We start from the raw sequence: 22,945 nt of genomic DNA, 5'->3' as shown, positions 1-22,945 counted from the left end.
TCTACAGGCAGAGCGGGAAATAAAAATGCAGGGTTGGAAGCACATCTATCTGTCACTCTGTGTTATGCTCAGTATAATTACTGTGAAATGACAGATATCCGTGACTTATAGGAGGGCGGCTAGAGGAGAGAGAGAGAGGTGTGTTTTTAGACTCAGCCTGCGAGTCACATAAACACACATCTATTTGTGGCCTGGTGCAGATCTGTAGCTAGAAAATGAAACTATAACCAATGGTGATTTTAATGTTTAAACCCAGGCATATTTTATATTGGTTTATTGTTTTTGAATCTAATCAGGGATATTTAGTTTTACCACAGAAATCTGCAAAACCCTAAATGACTTGATTTGTGCTAACATGATAATCAATAACCTAATAATTCCTTCACATTATTCCAATAAGCAGAGTTTTCGCTAGTCTTTTTTTGCAACAACAATAAATTCAAGTAAATAAGAACAGCTCGACGATCAGAAATGGTGTGCAGGCCTCAAAGTCACAGCTGTCACTGATAACATGTGAGATTTCTGTGGCAAAACTCTTGATGTGTAGTTTTACAAGGAAGGGTAACTGATGCCCCCCTACGGCCTCAGTACATAGACACCACTGAAATATTCTTTCTTAACAAGCAAAACTACTTAATATGGTCCCCAAACTGCTACATCTTAAAAAGTCACATTTGGGTACCTAGTACCTAATAGGGTGGCACAGCACTTTGCCAATAAATGTACAGTGAAAGCCTTGTACAACACAACACACGGGTATCGTTCTAAAGGCACAGACACTATCGTGATCATTATTGACAAGGTACCAGGACAGGTTGTATCCATATAATGTCATTAAACTGATTTTAAAATATTATTGGTTAAGAAAAAAGCTGCTTTCATCACAATGTTAATTAAGAACATCAAACGTGTTATTTAAAGTTTGTGCAAAACCGACTACATAATAACACGATAGCTTTTCCTTTTTTCTTACATTTTTTTTTACAAAACAAAAATAACACTCTGAGTCATTTGTTTCATTTCCTGTTTTGAGTAGTGGCTGATAATGCTGTTTTTGTTTCATGGACATTTTATATAGACAACAGGCAGCTTGGTTGGTCAGTCAAGCGGTCAGTTAAAAATGCGTTTCCTTCTCTGAGATGGTGGATATTTTCCCATCGGCCTTAAGTTTTGCATCGTTGGCAGCGTAAGGACTCGTGGCAGCAAGTTTCCCTCTCATTTTCAGGTCTGGGCTGGGGGTGGTTAGCTTCTTTATTCTCTGCACAGAGCCAAAGACACAAAGAGGAAAGATAAGAGAATATATTTCAATCTCTGGAAGGTGACACAGTAACACAGCATCAGCACCACTTGGCCCTAAATGCAATACTGTACGTTTAAAACTGTTAAAATCATTTTATATATTCAAATGAGTGTAATATTTGTAAGCTATTTGTAAGAGATTTGGGTAGATGATCCTTCAGTTTGGTGAAGTTTCACTATTCTAGTAGGAAACAACCTAACTGTCTTATGTTTGTCTCTCTTTATTTTGCCTCCATGAGACCTCAAGTAAAGAATCATGACTTGTTGAAGAAGCATAAACTTTTGAACAGGATCATCATACATGCTCTAACCTGTGTATAGCTTTCTTATCTTTGATACACATATTTGTATGATTTCTATAATAATTATATATAGAAATCAGTATTATTATTATTATTATTATCAGTAAGTATTATATATACGGTATCTTATGACTTTCATATCTCTCTGCTGCAAGATTAGCTCTATATGAGGCTGGTAAATTTGATTTCAGTATTTCCATTTGCATGTGTACCATATGCATGTTTTACCTCAGAGAAGGTGCCAGGAGTCTTCCAAATCATCCAGATAATACCCAGAGGGATGCAGACCATTGAGGACATGGCCATGAACCAGCCAATACCATAGCCCCAGTCAGGGTAGACGTAAACATTGTTGTACTTCAGTGGTTTGTATTTAATCAAGAAAAACAAGAAAATTCCCTGTGGCAAAAACAAAATTCAGTTTGCAAATGTTTCAATTTAGAATATGACATAAAGAAACGGCTTTAATAAATAAATTAAAGTTGCAATACTGTATCTTTGTGGATTGCTGTGCAAATGTATTATTCAAAGTTAGGAGTTTAAGAATATGAAAATCAACATTTCCGGGTGACACAGCACGGCAGCTACACAATACGAACTCATTATTTGCACATGTGATAAAAATATATGATGATCCATGTTGATTCAGTATAAAACTCCAGAGCCATCCATATGTATCTTCAGAATTTTGTTTTTCGTTTTTTTTTTTAATTTATAATTTTTTTTAACATGATACGCTGTTTGTGCTACTACAGCTCTTGAAATTATGCCACTCACAGCACAGATGCCCGGGGTCAGGATCATCCAGCACCATTTGATGAAGAAGACTGGTTTGTACCCAATCATGTCTTCAATATTAAGGTAGAATCTGTCACTACCTGAAAAAAAAGTATGATTCAGTGACAGTTTCTGTGTGTTTCATAAAAATAATGATGTGGTTAATCTTTAAAGACAGTTTGTGACTCTCTTAACAAGGTGGACGAAATCTAGTCTGAAACTTTCTATCAAGAAAGCCGAGATCAATTTGTTTTGCTTCATATCTGATTTATTGTGCTTATAATAGATCTGTCTTTGTAAGTTGTTGTCAGTTTGTCAGTTTAAATTAGACTTACAGTAACATAATTGTATTGACATCTAAACGCAGGGGGAAAAACATGTATATTGCTTATGTATATTTTATCAAATATACATGTATGCATAATATTTGAGTCAAGTAGACAGAAAACAACCTTATGTTTTATTTAAAAAAGCACAGAAAGCCACTGCTTTAGGATTACTTTTATTATTATGCATCAGTAAAACGATTGGTGCAAAATTAAGAGAATGCTGCATGTGTTTGAGACCAATCTCCAGCAGAGGGCAGAGAAGAAATATTATTGCAGAGTGTTAAAAACATGATGGCTTTTGCAGTGCTGCAATCTGTGGCAATTGCCCAGCTGACAAAAGACAAATGACTGTAATCTCAAGCGACAAGAGGGGGAAGTGAAGTGAAAAACTGAAAACACTGCTTTGATATTTCAAGGTGTATAGGTCAAAACTCTTATCTTACCATACACCCAGCCGATGCATATGGACTCAAATATGGCTACGAACAGCAGACACATCCCGCTGGCAGCATACGCATCAAACAGCTGGAAGACGTACATCCCTCCCTGACAAGACAAGACAAGTGTCAGTTTCCTGTCAAAGCCCCTACATGTCAGACTCAGTTGAACAAAATCAAGTATAAAGTTAACGATGAGTGCATGATTATGGTTAATGGCAAGACCTCAGTAGCAAACAAAATAAACTTGCAAACATCCCACACTGGTATTTTCATAAGGATTTGTCCCAAAATTAAATAATTCTACACAACAATAAATATTTTATATTAGAGCCACTGACAGACACCAGCTATAATGCTTTTTTTCAAATCTGGTTTGAGTCTGACTGAAGGATGCATTTACAGTATATTTGGTGCATTGTTGTATAGTGTGTCAGGGATGACTGCATGGAGCCTCCCGTTCATGCTCTGATGGCCAAACTTGCACTGAGTCAATTGTTTGTGAATTTGTGCTAAAAAGCTTTAAAGATGACCACTGGGCTTCATTGGTCACCATAGTTGTGTTCAGGTTCATTTTAGTTGCCAAAATGTGTTTGTTGGTTTCAATTTAGCCGTAACTGCTTAAACATGTTTAATTGCTGTTAAGATCATATTAGTTTCATTGTTTTGTTCTTTTTGTTTTAGGTTGGGTTTATTTTTACATTACAATGCATTGGAGTATTTGTCAGGGGTAAGATATAAGGTAATACACCACCGACCATTATGTAACACTAAAAATAAAACATTAAAACTAATGAATTATTATTTCCTGCCTGGTTTTATGTTATTTCTTTTACTAAACAAAATCTTTTATATATTTTTTGCCACTGATACATTAAGTTTTTGGTCAATAAAAATAAGGACATAAATTTGATATTTATGTTTTTGAACAGTGACACGTTTTTTGTAATTATGCCTCTGTAGACTAGCACAGTGGATTTAAATTAAATGATTTAGATGTGATTGAGGTCTAGACTTTCACCTTGAACATTTTATATATATCAACAATTCTTCACTACATCCATTAATCTTTTTCTTTTCATCCTGCCTTACAGCTCTTCTTAGTTTGTATTTCTCTCACATCTTCACATTTCATCTCAAAAGGTAGTCTTGCATTTTACCTTCCCCTGCACTCAAGACAAGTTATCAGCTCTTCCACTAAAAGCGTCATAAATAAAATCTCACATGAATCATACAGAAGGTTACATCACAGCTTTACTGTGCTAGTAAAGCTAAGCTAAGAATCGTCTCAAAATATCTTAGTATTGCACCACACTCCCAGAAGAGCATTTAAACTGTGTTTAATCCTACTCTGAGACATTTTATTCAACATACTTTTTTGTCAGCTTTTGAATAAAGCTTCTTGAGTCCCATTATAGGTGGAAGTTGATTAAAAAGTGATAAAACTTATACATAGTGGTAATAGGAAGGAATAGGCAGTAAAAACAGAGGTCAATCAACTGAAAGCTCTAAGACAAAAGACTGAGAGAGAAAGTGCTATACTTCCATATTTTATCAAGTTTCATCCCCTGTGCCATCTCCATTATGGAACACTAAAGAATGGTACTGTACATTCATAGTGGAGATGGATGGAGTTCAGTGCAGACAGAAATGTGAAATGCTTTTAGTGGCTGAAAGAGGTTTTTGAAACAGATCTTCAGGTCTAAATTACTGCTGTCAAATGTCCATATGTATAGGTTTGTAATGGTTATCTAATGGTGTGTAAGGGTTATCAATAAAAGAGATCAGGGCACAATTAAAAACAATTAAAATAACAGGAAAAGGTTTCTATTATCTACAGTGTATCTGATTGGATTTCATGTAAGGGATGGATGGATGGATGGATGGATGGATGGATGGATGGATGGATGGGCAGGTGGGGGTAAATATTATACAGGCATTTAACTTATGGGACATTTAACTGACAAGCTATAGCTATCTTACCTCCATACACATGATGAGTCCTATGAAAAACGAAACTATAGACATGCCTAGGATCAGTAGTTCTCTGCGATAGCCTCTCCGGAAGGTGTCTGGGTACATGTCCACCACAGCTGTCACCAAGCTCTCCACACATACAAACTTAGATACAAAAAATAAAACTGAAATTTACAGGATAGACACTTTGATGAGAAAAAAGACCATAAGGTCATTATATCATCATTATATTATACATCAACATAAACTGAAAACTCTTTGAGCAGGATGTTCCTCTCAGTATATGCATCTGTGGTGAAACCAGAAATGTTTATACCTGGAAGTAACACTGGAACCAAAAAGTTGCACAGAGGGGGAAAAAATCGCCAGATCTCGTTTTTGCTCACAATTAAGATTTGCCAACGTTTCATTGACATATTGTGCAAGTGCTAACATTTTACCTTCGTTTATTCAACTTTGGAAATACATGTTTCCTGCCAGAAACCTTCTGCGACCCAAATGTAACCAAAAACTTTAAAACAAAAAATTTAAACAACAATATAAAACTGAAATCAATAGAGCATGTAATCCATGTCATGCATATATGATTTCTTCACAAATATTAAAAATTTGTAGAGGCACATAGAACTCTAATTGTATGTGGCAAGGATACAAATTGTGACTGTTGAACTGAACGCGTTCCCTCATTTTCTCGATTTTCACTATGTCAGCTTGTACTCATTAGATACAGTGTTTCATGACCACATATTGGCATTCTCACAGGATTAGCAGGGTTGTTCACCCTCTTACTATGTCTAGATTATCATGCTATCACACTAGAGGAAATAAGCTTCATGTGTTGTCTGCCAAGCCGTAGGTCTCAGCAAACCTTCAACTTTGTCACAAGCTTAAGAGTCAGCATTCCCAGGATATATTCACAACAGCAGTACTCACCTGACTGTCCAGGCCAAGGAAGATTAGCATCATAAAGAACAGACAAGCCCAGAGTGGAGACAGAGGCATCATAGTAACAGCTTTGGGATATGCAATGAATGCAAGACCAGGACCTGAATGAAAATATAAGAATACAGATTCTCAATTACAGGACTGCTGGCAGTGTATCTGATAGAACAAGTACAAAATTCTAACAGCAAAACAAAGACTGCTTGGTCTACAAAGAATAAATTAAACTTCACTTTTTAGGATTCTGCAAAATTATATAGTTCTCAAAAATCCTCAAAAATGAGACCTAATGGTAGCATGCATTATGTGAACTGGGCTGATTCTTGTTGTTATTGTTGTTACAAATCAGACACTGCTTTGATTTTAGTCTTGCATCTAGCTGACGCAGAGCAGCCATTGTAGAAAGGTGATCCTGCTTGTAGCGGTTATTTAAAGCTTTGGTCTTTTTCTTATCCTCAGCCAGTATTTTTTGTCATTGGGAAAATATTATAGAGGTCACAGAGATCACTCAGCAAACCACATGTAAGTTTGGAACTGGCCAAGTCTTGTTTGGGTTCAAGGAAGTGACTTAAACTCAGCCATCAGAAGCCTTCTGCAGAGAACATTTCAGGATGCCAGACAGTCTAGTCAAAATTAAAGTGAATTTAGGACGAGCATCCGACTTTCCTTAAGTGGCCTCAAGAGGTCTCCTGCAGATGCCACTGCACAAGTTCATAGAGACTTCCTTTCCAATCAGATGAGGAGAACCCAACAGTGCCAAATGTTGCCAAAGTTGACATGACATTTTTGAATATGCATAAATAAATGAAATTTAAAATGTGTTTCATATTTTCTCCCAATGGATTATTTGAAGCGCTTTGTGTAAAATGTCACATTATCTTTTTTAAATTCAATCTACAACACAAAGTTTGCAGGTGACTAATCTTGGGATTATCTGATCCACTGTGAGGCTAACTGCTTGAACAGAAGAGCTGGCATGCTATTGCTTTATTTAGCACCCACATTTGGTGACTGTCCCAGAGAAATACATTATCTGAAGCATTATGCCCTGTCCTTACTGTGCTCTAACAAACATTTTAAATTTCTCGCTCTGTCTCTTTCACTAAATCTTTCATACTGACTTGAATAAATCATAATGCGGTGATCTAAGAGCCTAAGTAAAGAGTGTGCGGTTATATAACTGCGAGTGTTTACTCATTTTAGCACAATATGATGGATGAGAGCACAAATGCTCAGGTTTTGTTTCTGTTTTTTTAATCTGCAGTAGCTGCTGTAGATCGAGCACATGATTTCATTACGGTTTTGAAAGTTGGTACTTTTCAGAAACATGTCATTATATTGTGTGTTGTTCTCTCACCAGATTCTGCAACAGCTTCGATGGGAACATTTTGTTCGTAGGCCATAAATCCCAGCACAGAGAAGATGGCAAAACCTGCCACAAAGCTGGTGCCGCTGTTCAGACAACACAGCATGATGCAATCCCTGAGTACCAAGACAGAAAGAGAGTTAGAGATCACACTTATTGGAAGAGTTGTTATTGCAGCTGACACTAGAAGCAGCACAGACAGAACAGAAACATGTTGCGTAATAAAGACATACTAAAATGATACATAATTTACTAATGCATAAATTCTTACCATTCGCCGCTTACCCATGGGGCTTTCTTCTTATATATTAACCATTTTGGAAAATCAAGATGGAGGTACATTTCAGTGCTGTTTGTGTGTGTTTTTTCTGTCAGCATCTCCAATATGAAATCAAGAGACTTGCTAGAAAAGTGTAGAATAGCTAAAGACTGCATGAAACTCCCAATATTTGGGATGACCACCTTTACTCTTCAACACAGATACCTCTGTTAGTCAAGCCTTCTTGTAATTTCTTTAAGTAGGCTTCAGGAAACAGTTCCTCGGGCTTCTTGAAGGACATTTGGTGTCAGCTGCCTTCAGTAATGTTGAGGTCTGGGCTCAGGGGAGGCCAATCCATGACTGGTGATGTAATTCTATCTATGTATGCTTTTCCTGTGTTGTATTTTCCAGATGGTATTGCATAATTGATTAACATCTGAGCTAGTTTGCTCCATTCATGCCATCAGTTCTGTGTCAGGTCTCTGCTGGATTATCTCCTATTTCTGACGGGCACGACTGAAAAAGCAGCCAATGTCAAAAGAAAACAACTACCAGACCCTCAGACAGACTGCAAAATGATGGCTCAAAACCATTTAAAAAATGACAAGAAAGTCTGGCTCCATGGAAGCAAACTATAAAGAAATGAGAGGTGGGATTTATCTACCACACTGACCTGTTGGCTTCAGCTGTACTAGGAAATATCTCAAAGAAAATTAAGCACTCTAGCATTTCTGAGTGTCTTTGAACAGAGTTTGGTCATGTAATAGAGCTGCCACTGATTTTCAGACCAGTTTGCACGGAGCACAGTTGAGACAAAGTGATGTAACTTAACACGTGTGCAGTAGCAAAGGCCAAAGGGATATTGTCCACTTTATCCCTGTGTCTCACATCCTTCTTAATTTGTAATGTGTTTATAATATAAGGTTGCCGGTTCGAGCCCCAGCTTGGACAGTCTCGGTCGTTGTGTCCTTGGGCAAGACACTTCACCTGTTGCCTACTGGTGGTGGTCAGAGGGCCTGGTGGCGCCAGTGTCCGGCAGCCTCGCCTCTGTCAGTGCGCCCCAGGGTGGCTGTGGCTACAATGTAGCTTGCCATCACCAGTGTGTGAATGTGTGTGTGAATGGGTGGATGACTGGATATGTAAAGCGCTTTGGGGTCCTTAGGGACTAGAAAAGCGCTATATAAATACAGGCCATTTACCAGGCCATTTTAATCCTACTGCATGATAGTGGCTAATTGTTTTCTACTGTTAGTTTTATTTATAGACAGACATCCATCAACTGGAATTTACATTCTTACCTGTAGCAGTTATTGTTGTAGGCATTATAACTTCCCAGCGCAGTAAGACAGCCCAAACAGATGGCATAGGAGAAGAAGATTTGTGTTCCTGCATCCACCCATACCTAAGTACCAAAATATACAGTATGTGTAGAAACAGACAAGATCAAAGAACAAAACAACATAAAGTGTTTCTAAGGTGTTGACAAAAATTATCCAAGTCAATAAACTCGGCTTTTCTAAGGACGCTCATTTGCCACTAAATATCCACAAACCAAACATCATCATCATCCTTTGTGATCCTTTCCAATCTTTGTGATTTGTAAAAATTAATTTAAAAAAACAAATTAAATTGAATTGTGTATGCTTTCCCATTTAAATGAGATCACCATGATATACCTAGGGGTCATTTATCTTCTCTAATGAAACTTTACATCTCTTTTGTTGCCCTTCATTCACCTTTTTTTAATCCTTTGTAATGAAATTATGGCTCAGCTCAAATGGAGTCTTTCCCTTCAGACAGACAGGGAAGCAGCATGAATTATGAATTAAAATCCTAAAAGTAGCTCTAAACTTTTTTCAGAGGCTCATTATTTAAATTAAGTTCACTACTTTATACAGTTTGGAGGGATTTGAGGTAGGGAGGGTAATAGAAGCTTAAATTAAGCAATGAATATTATTTAATCTCTCTAATTGAAACAGATCTTGACAGAATTTAAAACCTAAAAAAGACAAAGTGGCTAAAAAACCCCCCACCAGACCACTCATTTGGCATTAGAGCCAGATAACTACTGGTAAGTACCAGTTGTATGGTGGTGAGGTGGTTAGTCAGTCACTTTGGTTCAAGTAGGCAACATGTCAGCAACTATCTAACACAAAACAATCGGGACAATTTTGCAGACGTCCCAAAAGAGTGAACTCAATTAACCTTTGTGATCTGCTTAGATTTCCTCCAGCACCTGAAGCAATAACCAGCCTAAAAAAATCTCATAGAGGACAATGGATTCAGTAGCTTGTGCATGTTGAGGATTTTAATGAAATGCCTAGATGATTAATTTCCAAATAATGTGCTGTGGCACAATGCTGTGCAATGGGGCAATCATGTGTCTTTTTGTCTGTATCTGTACATGTTGTGCAAGAAATTGGCTAATGACACATGGACAAAAGGGTCCTTGGAAGAAACATAACTTAATACCTCAAACAATTATTGGATCTGAACCAGAGGATGCAAGGCCATTTGTTCAGCTGAGGTATGTCCTAGTGAAGAGGTCAGACTCTTAAAAAAACAAGCTGTCATGCTACATCTGGATGCAACAAAAGGCTGTCAACAATGGTTGCCAATATGTTTAAAAGAGTACTTTGGGACTTGTCTGAAGACACAGAGCCTATTCTGTATATATATATATATATATACATATATATATATATATATATATATATATATATATATATATATATATGAATGCAAATGAACTTTGAACTTTTGGCTTGCCCTTTAATGTGCCTCGGGCAAAAGTTCTTATTTATCAAATATCAGCATGATAGGATGAAAATAGGGTGAAAACATCATTGACAATTTTGTTTTTTTGTGCACAGGCTGAAATGATCCCTTAGTTCAAAGTTGACAGCCACTCTTACTTGATTCTGGATGAACCCACTCTTAATTAAACCTCCATGTTGTCCAACTCTGTTGTTTTTATAAGCACCAATACAAAGGCTCATTTATGTTACCTGGCAAGCTTAGTAGAAACTGAGAGCTTGATCATTGACCATCATCACCTCAGAAAGTCTAGGAAATTTGCATACAGTACCCAAAGTATGTTTCTTGCAAAGTAGCCAGTATTTCTCTTAACTACAGTTTTAGTTTCCCAAACTTACTGTAATGATAAACGTAAAACAATAATCTCACGTTTTCTGTCACCAAAGTTTTTTGTCATTTAGGTAGGAGGGAGTTTTGGTCTTTAATCAAGTAAAAATCTGAGTAAATTCCAATGTGGAGAGCTTACTCTATTATTGACTTTGTATTCTGTGAAGAAAGAAAGTTTCCCTACTCTCAGTTATTTTAATAAGTTTAAGTCTTTCCATCTTTGGGCTGAAAGGCAACTTTCTTGTGGCAATTTTAATGCAAAACAATAAAGTTTGACAATGTTAATATATATCTGATGGGAAATACATCCAAAATAGTATTTGGTCATTGACTAAAGGGGATATTTACATATGTACAATTCATCAGTGAGAAAGCTTTAGTATGTGCATTATGAAACTAGTTTGTAGTGGAACACAGGACCCCAGAAACCCAAGGATAGCATGGGGTGCTAGCAAATTCAAACTTAATGCAGCATGGCTCTTTGAAAACTCTCTCACATCACCATTCAGCCACTAATCTCATTTCCCCACTGAGAAACAATTAACAAACGCAAGGTCTTCGCTCCCTCCTGGGAGTAACCACGGTAACTTCTGTGACCTCACAAACACAGGACTGTTCCTGTGGAAGAACAGGCCTTTCTCTCCTAATGTTCATTAATGTTCCCTTTAGTTCAACCTCGGCTGATGGCCGCACAGTGCAGGGAAACCTTGAAAGCCCAGGCTCAGAGAGAATCACTTGTTGATGTTGTGCCTAATTTGGCCGGCTCGTGTTTGGTTATGTTGAGACTGTGGCTCCAGGAAACTTGTCTACTGTGTGAAAGCTGGATAACATAGGCTGTTAGATAGTGCTCTTGTAATGTAAATGTACCACTCTTGGTGTGCTTTACATCTCCCTCTGCTTATGAATGATCTATAGATTTGAACTGAGGCATTAAGACATGAAATTAGCTTTTATGTGCCCCTCTACATCTGAGCCAGGCATTATTAAATGGAATTTCGTTCCAGAGTATTATCACAATCTATCACAACTGCATAAAGAATACAGACCTATAACAATTAGTTATTATTAGTTATTAGTTATCACTTATTTCAGTCCTTTATTTTACCAACATGCATATTGCTGCTGTTGTGCAATAACCTTTTTACCTTTTAATATGAACTAATTTGAACTATTAAATGATTAAAAAATGTTTCTCCAAAGCTGATATATAGTAAAAAAAACAAAAACAAAAAAAAACAAAAACAAAACAAAAGCCTGTGGACTTTGGAGTGCAAACAAAGTACACCCTGATAACTTCCACAGGAATTAAGAGTATGTGTAGCAGCCAGATGCTCCTAGTCAATTCCACTTGATTAACTGATCATCAGGAAGTGTAACCACCATTATAAAAGCAAAAATGTGGTCAGTCCTATTAACACAAAGCCACAATTTTCCCAGGAGTGGACACCCTGAGATCAAACCGTGCAGTGCTCAGAGAAACTGTAAAATCTAAATCTGAGACTCTGGAGGAACTAGTGTGCTAATTGTGTAAGGTCATGACAGTGCAATTACAAAAAAAATTTAAATAGGTATGACTTATTTGGAAGGTTCGCCAGGAGAAAGCATTTTCTCTTTAAAAAAATCATGGCAACACAGCTGAGGTCATCAGTCATTAGGTTGACTATGAATTCATGTATTCCTCTCTATACCAAAGTATTCTACAGTCAAATATGTGTTCAACTGTTCAACAGCAACAGGAAAATGATCCTAAGAATTCCAGCAAAATCTACCTTAGAGCAGCTTTGAAAGTAAAGAATCAAGGTAGCTCAGCCAAAGCCCAGACTTCAGCTTGACTGCAATGCTGCGGTTGGACCTTAAGCGAGAACCTGTACAAATGGCCACAAACTGAATTGAAGCAACACTTTCGCAAGCTACTGAATCATCGGGTGTAGTTCGTTTTTCACAAGACTGCTTAGTTTTGTGAAAACTTTCATTTTCACAACTATATGCCTGACTAATGAATAGCAGTCTTAGTGTATTCTTTACCTGTTTCTAACAACCATTCATCTCTTGGATAGCTCAGGATCCAAGAATGTGCAATGTGAAAATTATCTGTCATATTTTGGCTAAAGGTTTTTTACTTTTACGTCATCATTTTGTTTTTGCTACTGAAGGTCATCATTGAGTCAACAAGTTGGGTGACTGTTCACTAGCTACACCTAGTAGATCCTGTCATAAATCTCTACTTGCAACCTCACCCTAAATCCTGTGAGAGGAGCTAGGAAAAAACAGGGCAACAGCTGTACTGCCCCAAAAGTGCAAAAAGGAGGGGTGATACATAGTGCAGAGTGGAGGGTGATTGGGGGAGACAACCACTAAAAGAAAGAAAAGAAGAGAAATGTGGAAGGCACAACAAAGTTCAGGGGTGTAAAAAGAGAGGGCAACACCCAGCCACACACACTTCACAAAGCTGGTTGAACAGAACAGAGCCCTCATTGTTCCCGAGGAAGCCAGTTTAACATTGGTGTCAGAAGTAATGTCCTCTGGCAAAAAACCAAAAGCTTTCTTTATTACTCTTCTTGCTCTCCCTGTGCTGTTGTATGTGTCTTTATTTATCTGTCCTCATCCCCTTAATCTGTCACAATTTATCTGTTTCACTTTTTCCTTTCTCTTATTTTAATCAGTTTACAAATGTAACTATCTTACTGTACCTTACTGTACAGCAGTTGGAGAGTATATCAAATAAATAAAAGAATCAAATCAGATAGTTTGCTTTTAGTACTATATAGTGAGCTTAATTCATCATGGGATACATCGGTACCCTCAAGATAATAATTATATGGAAAAACAACTTGTTAATTAATAAAAATAGGGTTTATACACTACATTACATCATCCAGTCCATCATTATGGCATTATATTGTATGTTCTTAACACCTTTTCTCGCCAACATGTTGTGTGAAACAGGTTGGTTTGTTGGTGTATAGTTACAGATTGAGGGAAACTTTAGTTTAATTACCAAGAAACAAACTTTCTTTGTTATCACATTCAAAAAAGGTGTTTTGTCAGGATGGGAGTCTGACAAGAAGGAAAACATCATATTGACACATTTTGTTTCCTGAAATGCTGTAATGTGTTTCCAAATTGGGAAGTTGGAATAGCTCTGTTTACCTATAAGCATGAAGACATTATGTTTACATATCACAATCACACTGAAGCCGTGTACTATCTATCTATCTATCTATCTATCTATCTATCTATCTATCTATCTATCTATCTATCTATCTATCTATCTATCTATCTATCTATCTAAGAAACTCTATCTCAATTTGTGTTGTCATGACCACCATCCAGTGACATTTTCTAGCCCTCTGTTGCCAAGCGACTTGAACCGTCTGCCTTTTCCAGACAAGGTCAAGGAGTCTCCATTTATGTGTGCTTGTTTGTGTCTGTATCTCTGTGAATTCATTGTATGTTAAAGCAACTCCCTCTATTAGCACCAAATACTGATCTTTTGACCATAGCCAAGTCTTTCGATCAGGTTTTCTGACCTGACCTTCAGTTAATCCGTCACCAGAGGAAGTGTCAGTTCAAATTATGCCACTGTCACTAAACCACTAGATTTAAATGCATATTTTTGCAATATTTAATCTAAACAGTTTTTGCTGCAGTTGTTTTGTGCAGAGTAAACAGAGTTTTTGAGGTAATATTGAGAACAACTAGTAATAGGTGTAAAACAAACTGCAAACACTCCTTATGTTTGCAGTAAAAACACTTTATATGCTTAGTCTGCATAGCCCTTTTTGCCGTCATTAATTTAGTGTCCTCAGGCTGTTATAACTAACCTGCCTAAAACAACTCAGTGCAATCAGACTGATTCCATTGATCTGAATGTCATACTGCCTTGCCAAGGACACAATTATAGAATAAACTTGGGACAGTGATAAAATGATGTCACTCTGTCACTGGATTGGATCCAGAAAAGCAAGCAAAGATTACAAAAAAACCAGTATAAAACTTAAGCAGTAACACCTCTAGATGGCACAGTTATTAAAAACAACAACAGCTTCTGCTTTCCAAATTTAGATTTTTGCAGAGTCGCTAGTGAAAGACAGCCTACCTGAGGGTCAGAGAGTCGTGAAATGTCTGGGTAGAGGTAGAACTTGATACCATCGAATGCTCCGGGCAGCGTCACTCCCCTGATCAGCAGGATCAACAGCATGAAATAAGGAAAGGTAGCTGTCACATACACAACCTGTGGGTATAAACATAGGCATATGCAAGCATATGAGTACAGTGTTACTGTCCAAACATAATGAATTTGATTATTACATAACATGAAATGAGGACAGTTAAAACAAAAAGTCTGCAAATGACATTCTGAATAATGCTGGCCTGTGACAAACATGGCTACTACTCAATGACTCATTGTTTTAGAAGTGCATCAGAAACTGAGATTGGGAGACAGTATTCTATGCAACAATAACACATCACTGCTCAGACCTAAAGGTGAGAGGACATGACAGCAATCTAAACAACAATACCTAGACAGGAAAAATTGTGGCAAAGTAAGTGAGGAAAATAATCTTTGGGATAAAAGAGCAATTTGTTTTTTCTTGGTGCATGCAAACATAAAGCAACAATGTGCTGCAATGTGAGTGCTACAACCAATTTTTAACGCTCACAAATTTGACTTTAAAAAGCCATAAAATCTCATAAGGCTCAATGAACATATATGGAGTGAAGCCACAGAGCTGGTTCAGACACTGCGTCATACACACTAACACGTCCCACTTTCCTCAAGTCATATGCCAAACACCCTCTCTAGATTTGGCACTGTATTTAACCTGCAAATTTCCCATCTCTCCCTCTAAAGGATTCATGGTTGTATATCAAGGTGAAGACAACAGAATATAGGACAATGTGTCCTAAGCACAAAGGACTTGTGTGGAAAATATTAGACCGCTGTTTAATTACATAATAGCGCACTCAGTGTGAGGTCAATGAGAATCTGTGGCCACAAGTACACGTTTAACCGAACAACCAGTGAGCCGTCATGCTGCTATGCTTCTATAATATAGTATTTTGTATAAAATGCACGTTTTGTTTTCTTTCTTTCCAACACCACTTCATATTTAAAGAAGAAAGGGATGGGCGAAATCAGATCGTGCAATGCAAACTCTGTTTGCCAGCAACCAAGCTGCTCTCAGTGTCAAAAGACTCCAAAAGTAATTTCTTTTTAAAAAACTAACGTTAGCCTACTGCAACCACCTTGTTTCAGTTGTGGTAGCTACCTGGGTTATGTGCCACTTCAGTATCTTCGATGTACTATTGCTGTGTGATTTATTACCATTACTAAAGGCTACTCACCACCGAGCTAACATTGTTAGCTGGCGTCAGCTGAGGTTAGTTCATAGACTGCAGGCTGTTAGACTTGATGGATAGCATCAACAACTTGCTAGCGGCAAATAATCACGTGCAGTTCTGAAAGCAGTCTATGAACTAACCTCAGCTAACAATATTAGCTCAGTGGCGAGTAGTCTTCAGTAATAGTAATAAATCACACAGCAATAGTACATTCATGTAGTTGGGAAAAGCATGGCAATATATTAAGTAATTCAAAGTATTCAGAATACGTTACTCACATTGAGTAACTTAACAGAATGCATTACAAATTACATTTTGGGGGATGTATTCTGTAATCTGTAGTGGAATACATTTTAAAAGTAACATTCCCAACACTGTAAGTAGTATGCACGTCAGCACCTGAAGAGTGCTAACTTTCAGGTCAGTTCTTTTTATTATATAAAATAATTATGTAATGCAGTAAATCAATATTATTGAATTATGTGGGGGCAACACAAGTTCATCGTAACTGTGACAAAGTGTCTACACATTTGAAACAACCTGTCATACAAATTTGCCATTTAGATAGTGATTAATTGGGCAAACTTTACAAAACAAAACAAAAAAATCATTGTGACACATAAATTGAAGGTTTTTGGGAACGTTAAAGCTTCACAGCTTATCTAAGGTGTTTTTTTTTGGGGGGGGGGAGGGGTTCTACAAGAAACTGCAGTTTTATTTAGTGCAAGAATACATTCATGTGGTAGCATCTTGCAAACAGTAGCTAGCTAGCTTCTGCTAATGTTCAAACCTACACTCTTATATTATTGAACTATTCGGGTTTTGCAGAACTGTGCTAGACATCTCAAGACTCTTAGAAACTCACTGAACAAAGACTTTGGTCTCTTGGAAGGCAGAGGCGGGCAACATACATCCCCTGGCTTTTTGGCACTCAGTCAAAGTCCAATTGAGGAGAGAACAGGACAGAAGAGAGGCAGGCCAGGAGAGTGAAAAGAAAAGAAGGCTCCTCTGGCCCCATCTCTTAAACAGGAGAAGCCCACGGGAGTGATGCTGGCAGTGTGGGAAAATGTGCTTCTCTTGGACGCACGCGCAGAAGTGCATGAGTACGTGCACCAGCGGACACACACTCGCAACTTTATTCATAGCCCATAAGTGGGTGCGCACATACTACAGAGGCAAAATGTAGAATTCACAGATACCGGCCTAAAAACCAACTTGTGTGTGTGTGTGGTTCTGGTACAGCAAAGTTCTGAATCAAACTTCAAAGAAGTTCATTTCATTTCTGTGTGGCCGAATGCAACTGTGACTCAGTCACTGTGAAACTGAAACCAGAATCAAAGCTTAAATACATGAAATCCTAACCAAGTGTCTGTTCGAACAGCAGCAGCATCCATGAAGCTTAATGAGGCTGACCACTTTAAGCTCTGCTAATCCTAGCGTGGCCCACAAGGAAAGTGTGGGAAAATGTGCCTCCTTCCCAGCGGATCACTCCTTTAATTTGTAAAATAAAACGATTACACATCCTGAACCTTCTCTCCCTCTTTCTCTCCATCTCTCTGGAGATGAAAAGGACAATATTCAATCTCTCCATGAACTTTTGATGCTCACCAAACATTTAAGCCACCACAAATTTACTGGTCAAACTTGCCCCTGCCTTGCCGTAAATCTAACAGGAGGGCTTAAATGTGAGAATGGCCGGCAAACAGGGCCAACAAAAGCAAACAGCTTAGCAGAGTCGGAACTCAATGGTCTGTGGAAAAAAAAGCGACCCTCTCTTGCGACGAGTGAGCTGTGGTTAATTTTGCATAGCAGAAGAGAGAGAGAGGCAGCGGAGGCGGAGGCTGAGGATATACTCTGCATGCTCCTCATGAATGCTCTCCTTTCCTCCAGTGAATGCAGGAATCAATCTTGGACGGGCTGCTAAAGCCCAGCCATGAAGAAGCATTCTCCCCTCTTACTTCACAGCCAAACAAAAGACACTTCATGGAGATATAGGCATCGTCCCCCTAGTTGTTTTTTCCCCAGTCATGTAGAATGTGAACCCATTAATTTTTCCTCACACACCTCTCCTCTTTTCTCTTGACTCTCTTTTTCCCTCTCTATTTCTCACTTTATCTCTCTACTCATTCTGGCTCACTGAATCTATGAGAAGGTTTTCAAGGGCTGCTGAGCACCCATAGCCAAGTCCTTACTGTCCTCCCCATGGCTGCCAGAGAAAACTCAAGGCAAGTGTGATTGGAGGAAAGGTAGAAGTAGGTGGTGTAGACACCTCTTTGTCTCGCATTTAATGGAGGGAATTCATTTGGCTTCCTGTGGGAGAGCTTTCTCTTAGGACCAGAAGGGAAAGTGTTTTATCTTGTGGCTGCTTCAGTGGGGCTGTTTAAAATTAAAACTGCCCCAACTTACAAACACTAGAGGTAGTATAAAAGCAGAGTAGCATCCAAACACATTACTACACACAGTATTACTATAAATCCTTCATATTTACAGTTTCAAATAGTGAGACGCACTATCAAATACAGACATTCACACACCAACACATTAAGGCACACATAGAACACTAAACATTTATCCCTTGTTCTCACCTTGCCAGTTGACTTGGGTCCCTTCCAGATGCAGAAGTAGCAGATGAACCAGGCCAGAGCCAGACACATGGCCAGCTCCCAGCGCATCCCTCCCATGTGCTCGATACCATCTGATATCTTGAGTACTCTGCGTCTGATTTGACCAAGAAAACACACAGTTACAGACTTGGAATTTGACTGAGTTCAAATTCTTGGGTGATACGAGCAGGAGTCTAAAAACTTCGCAGGGAAGACGGAGCAGCATCGGAGAAAAAAACAACGCCTCTGCAACCTCCCCGAGACCGATTCTGCCTTTAAAACTAAGCGAGCAAAAACAGCAGTGATTGCTGCTGTGGCTATGCCAAATTTCAGCTAATGCATCTCCAAACTCAACTACATGTAGCAAGTTTACCTTCACTGTCATGCTCAGTTTCAGATTGTTTGGGTAAATTTTGAATAGTTGCAACAATGCAGTGGATTTTTCTCTACTTAATCTACATTTCTGCTAAGAAAAAAAAAATTAAATAAATATTTACAGTGGACTCTTGAAAATGTTAGGACAACACGGGAAATACTGCTTTACAAACTGCTGTCCTCTCTTTTTGAATATCACAGGCCTTGTATGTACAGATGCCCCTCTGATGGATCTGCTGGAAAACTAACATAGCAAACCAGTATAAAAGCTGTGAGCATTGGGGGAAATACATCATACATCAGCAAAGTGGGTGGCACTGTGTTGGCCTAACACTGTATGTACCACCAACTCTGAAGTAGAAGTTTTCATGAAGAAATTTTAAAGCAAGGCTAGAATTATATTGACTTAACTGTCAGTATAATTCTAGCCTTGCTGCTAGTCTGCCCTCAACTGCCTAACCATTGTGGGTACTCAGTTTGACACCACAGGTACACTACAGCTACTCTAACTGGTAAATTCTATACAAGCATCACCATTTTCTCGTAGATCAGTGTTAGCAGTACATATTGCATGGCCCTTATAATGTTTATGTTAAAACTTATTGCAATATGCTAAACGGTGTGGGTGCAAGATGCAGAGCATGTTATCAGCAGTAATGACATCAGTGGTGGGGAATCAACAGTGTGTTTCCTGTTTGTTAAAACACAGCCAGGCAACAGCATTGATAAAGGATGAGAAGCGGGAGCCGAAGCCACAGAACTACATGGTGCTGCCAAATCTTTGCCACCGAGTTCAACCCTGGGGCTCTGACCAGCCATTGATCATGGTGACATGTTCTTGGTGGCCGGCCACAGGCTAGGTCCAACACAGCCCCACTGTCCCTCCTTGGTCACCCAAAAGGGCAAGATGTGGACACTAATGTGTGTAAATAAAGTTGTGTGGGGTCTCAGATTTGTTGAAATTGTTTAAATCGGTCAAGGGTGATTCATGCTGACGTGCTCTTGTTAGTGTGACACTCAGTATTTTTGGAGGCTAGTAGTTTTGAAAGGTTCGGTATAGTTCAAACCAAAGCTAAGCACTCCAGGTATCCTTGAATAATACTGTACCGCTATGCATTTTTTTCTATTCAAAATTATTAGGAAGCACTAAAAACGTGTCAGTTTAGGAGTCCTTTCAAACTCTTCTTCTGTAATCTCAGCTTTGCATTTTAAACGATAGGGACCAATAACAGCATTTTTTTATCAGAACATTTTTTAAAGAAAATAAAATACAGTTTTTAGAGGCCTGAGGTTTGTTTATTCTGTACATACAGTACAAAGCAGTCCCTCTTGGCATACGCTGAACAAAGCCTGGTCAGATTCTATTTTTGCCAACAACATGGTGGTTGGCTATTTGGCCATGTCTTACTCCTGGGTTCGGTTTATGTTCCTGGCTCAGATCTGACATTTTCTATGACAGTTAAGTTGGTCGTCTCTCTCAATTTGAACCTAACCACAATCTAAATCTAACAGTTTTGATCAAAATATGCTGTTTTAAAAATATTCTTAAGTAGGTTGCCCGTTTGATTTGACCCAGCAGTGTAAACACAGCTACTGGCAGTGAGACAGGAAGTGTGGTCAGCATTACACACTGACAAGGCCTGATCTGTTGCCACACACATGGCTCTAGCTGGGAGACAGCTGGCCAACCAGGGCCTGCTGACACACAAATATGAAAAGGGCTGACTAATTTTCGGGCGTAAGGTTAGTGGGGGCAGCAAAAGAGTCTGGAGCTTGAAGCATATGGCAACATTAAGAATGGAGGGGAAGAGTGTTGCGTTGAAGATTGCCTGAACTGACAAAGGATGGTGTTAGAAGGCAAATGGTGATTCAGTTAAAATAATGAGGTTTTGCACTTGCAAGCAGATGTGAAAATATAGAAATAGAAGTGTACTCACTCCCAGAACTCAATGACTGGAGAAGATGCATTAGGGTTTGTGATGTTGGTGGCATTTTCTCCATAATAGTCAACACAGTATTCTGTAAATACACAATAGGTTATCATGTTGAAACCACCATGCAGGTGTATGTGTAGAGTTGGCTTTGCACATCAAACCTAGAAGGTAATTTCTGTTTTCTTTCCTCCGCACAGGTTCGCAGGCGTATTTGTTTTTCTAAGAATTTGCTCCACTGTTATTTCCTCCTACCTGTATTCCAGTAGTGCCCACAGCCAGCCCACGGCAGCTCAGTGGTGAAGCAGTTGAAGAGGTAGAAAATGGCCCAGGCGAGGATCACTACGTAGTATATGTTTAGATGAGCTTCAATCACCTGTGTTGCATAGCCAATGCCTGAAAAAGAAACGTGAGGCTGATAAAAGAAGGAAATTGGAAAGAAAATGCAGGTAATAGCAAGATTTATAAATGACTGCAACCTTCACTGCTCCAGTGGTTATAAGGCACTCATAAAACAGGCAACATTTATCAGCCAAACTAATGTGTCTTCCATCGGCTTTCTCATCAGTTGTTAAAGTCAAGCGCATACTAGAAGAAACATATCAAGTGTGTGTTTTCTCACCCTCAAACAGTGGGCAGACTTTCCTCCAGCAGGTGATGCCTCCCTCACTGGTAAACTGACCCAAAGCGGTCTCCAAGAAAAACACGGGGATACCACAGCAGATGAAGAAGATGACATATGGAACAAAGAATGCACCTTGTAGACAAATAAAAACACACACAGTACATCAATATATGCGATCTATACAAGAGAGTAACACGTCTGGAAGAAAAGCAGATCAAAATTCCTGCATCAAATGCATCTATGAAAAAAAAGAGTAAAGGGCAAAACAACCAAATTCACATGAAAGCACTCATTACCGTGTCACACTCACACTGCAGGATGACATTTTTAGATCATGAGGCAAAGCCATACTGTGCAGTCTAATGGTGCCTAATGAGGTAACCTGCCTGTTATTGACAATATTCTGCATAATAGATGATATAATAAATTACTCAAACCACTTGCCTGTTTAATTTTCATAAAGTGAAAGTTCTAACTTTTCCTATGATGCAACAGAATAAATAGAATTCAAAAAATAACTTGTAGGTCTTTTATGCAGGAATTGGTTATGTAACTTGAAAAAATTAAAACATAGTCTCAATCTTTTTTTCTTTTAGTCTGCCTTCGTGTAAGGCAGTTGCTTTTATCTCTATTTTTCAATATATAAATTTTATATTATATTTTTAAAGAGCAACTCTATTTCCATCCCACTACCCCTAAATAAAGGAAACTTTCTTGCCTCCTCCATTCTTGTAGCAGAGGTAAGGAAACCTCCAGACGTTGCCCAACCCAATGATTTCTCCAGCCACAGACAGGACGAATTCAATCTTGTTGTTCCACTGGCCCCTCTCATTGTATCCCCCACTGTCTAGGCTGGAGCTTGACCCTTCCGGGTCTCTGCCATCCTCTGGTTTTCCGTTTATAACAGGCCCGCTCTTCTCAGCTGTCATGACGCTCCAGCAGCCTGCTGAGACAGAAAAAAACACAAGCAGAAAGAAATGAAAAAAACAAAACAAAACAAAAACGACAAGAAAAGAAAGGTGACAACAGAACGACAACTTTAAACGAATTCAGCTCTTTTTTCCTCCATCTTTAATGGAACATCTGAATGAGTGTCCAGTTTGTGCAAAACCACGCCCATCTCCCAGCGCAGACTTGAATAATACGCGAAGGTTCCAACCAAGTGAAAGCTGTCCAGTTAATTATTGCGGTCAAAGGCACTTTGACCACCTGCAAATCTAGGAAAAAAAACCC

At 38.6% G+C, this 22,945-nt stretch overlaps 1 protein-coding gene across 1 annotated transcript; it reads right to left on the bottom strand.

Moving 5' to 3' along the window:
- Window positions 1-1,114: 1,114 nt before the first annotated feature.
- On the bottom strand, window positions 1,115-22,641 carry slc6a11b (solute carrier family 6 member 11b). Its single transcript, XM_085353300.1, has 14 exons — window positions 22,431-22,641; window positions 21,710-21,844; window positions 21,343-21,483; window positions 21,094-21,175; window positions 18,764-18,896; window positions 14,932-15,066; window positions 8,987-9,090; window positions 7,421-7,545; window positions 6,055-6,167; window positions 5,128-5,265; window positions 3,151-3,253; window positions 2,379-2,479; window positions 1,830-2,000; window positions 1,115-1,258 (listed from the first exon to the last, which is right to left on the bottom strand). Exons 1-14 carry the CDS (start codon window positions 22,639-22,641, stop codon window positions 1,115-1,117), a joined length of 1,836 nt encoding a protein of 611 aa, XP_085209426.1.
- Between the last annotated feature and the right edge of the window lie 304 nt (window positions 22,642-22,945).

The sequence above is a fragment of the Diplotaxodon limnothrissa genome, linkage group LG5 (genome assembly GCF_057381915.1).
Source record: "Diplotaxodon limnothrissa isolate DT_005_m linkage group LG5, D_limnothrissa_male_GT1.1, whole genome shotgun sequence".
NCBI lineage: Eukaryota > Metazoa > Chordata > Actinopteri > Cichliformes > Cichlidae > Diplotaxodon > Diplotaxodon limnothrissa.
The sequence above is the reverse complement of the archived record's forward strand: the minus strand, read 5'-3'. Positions and strand labels throughout refer to the sequence as shown.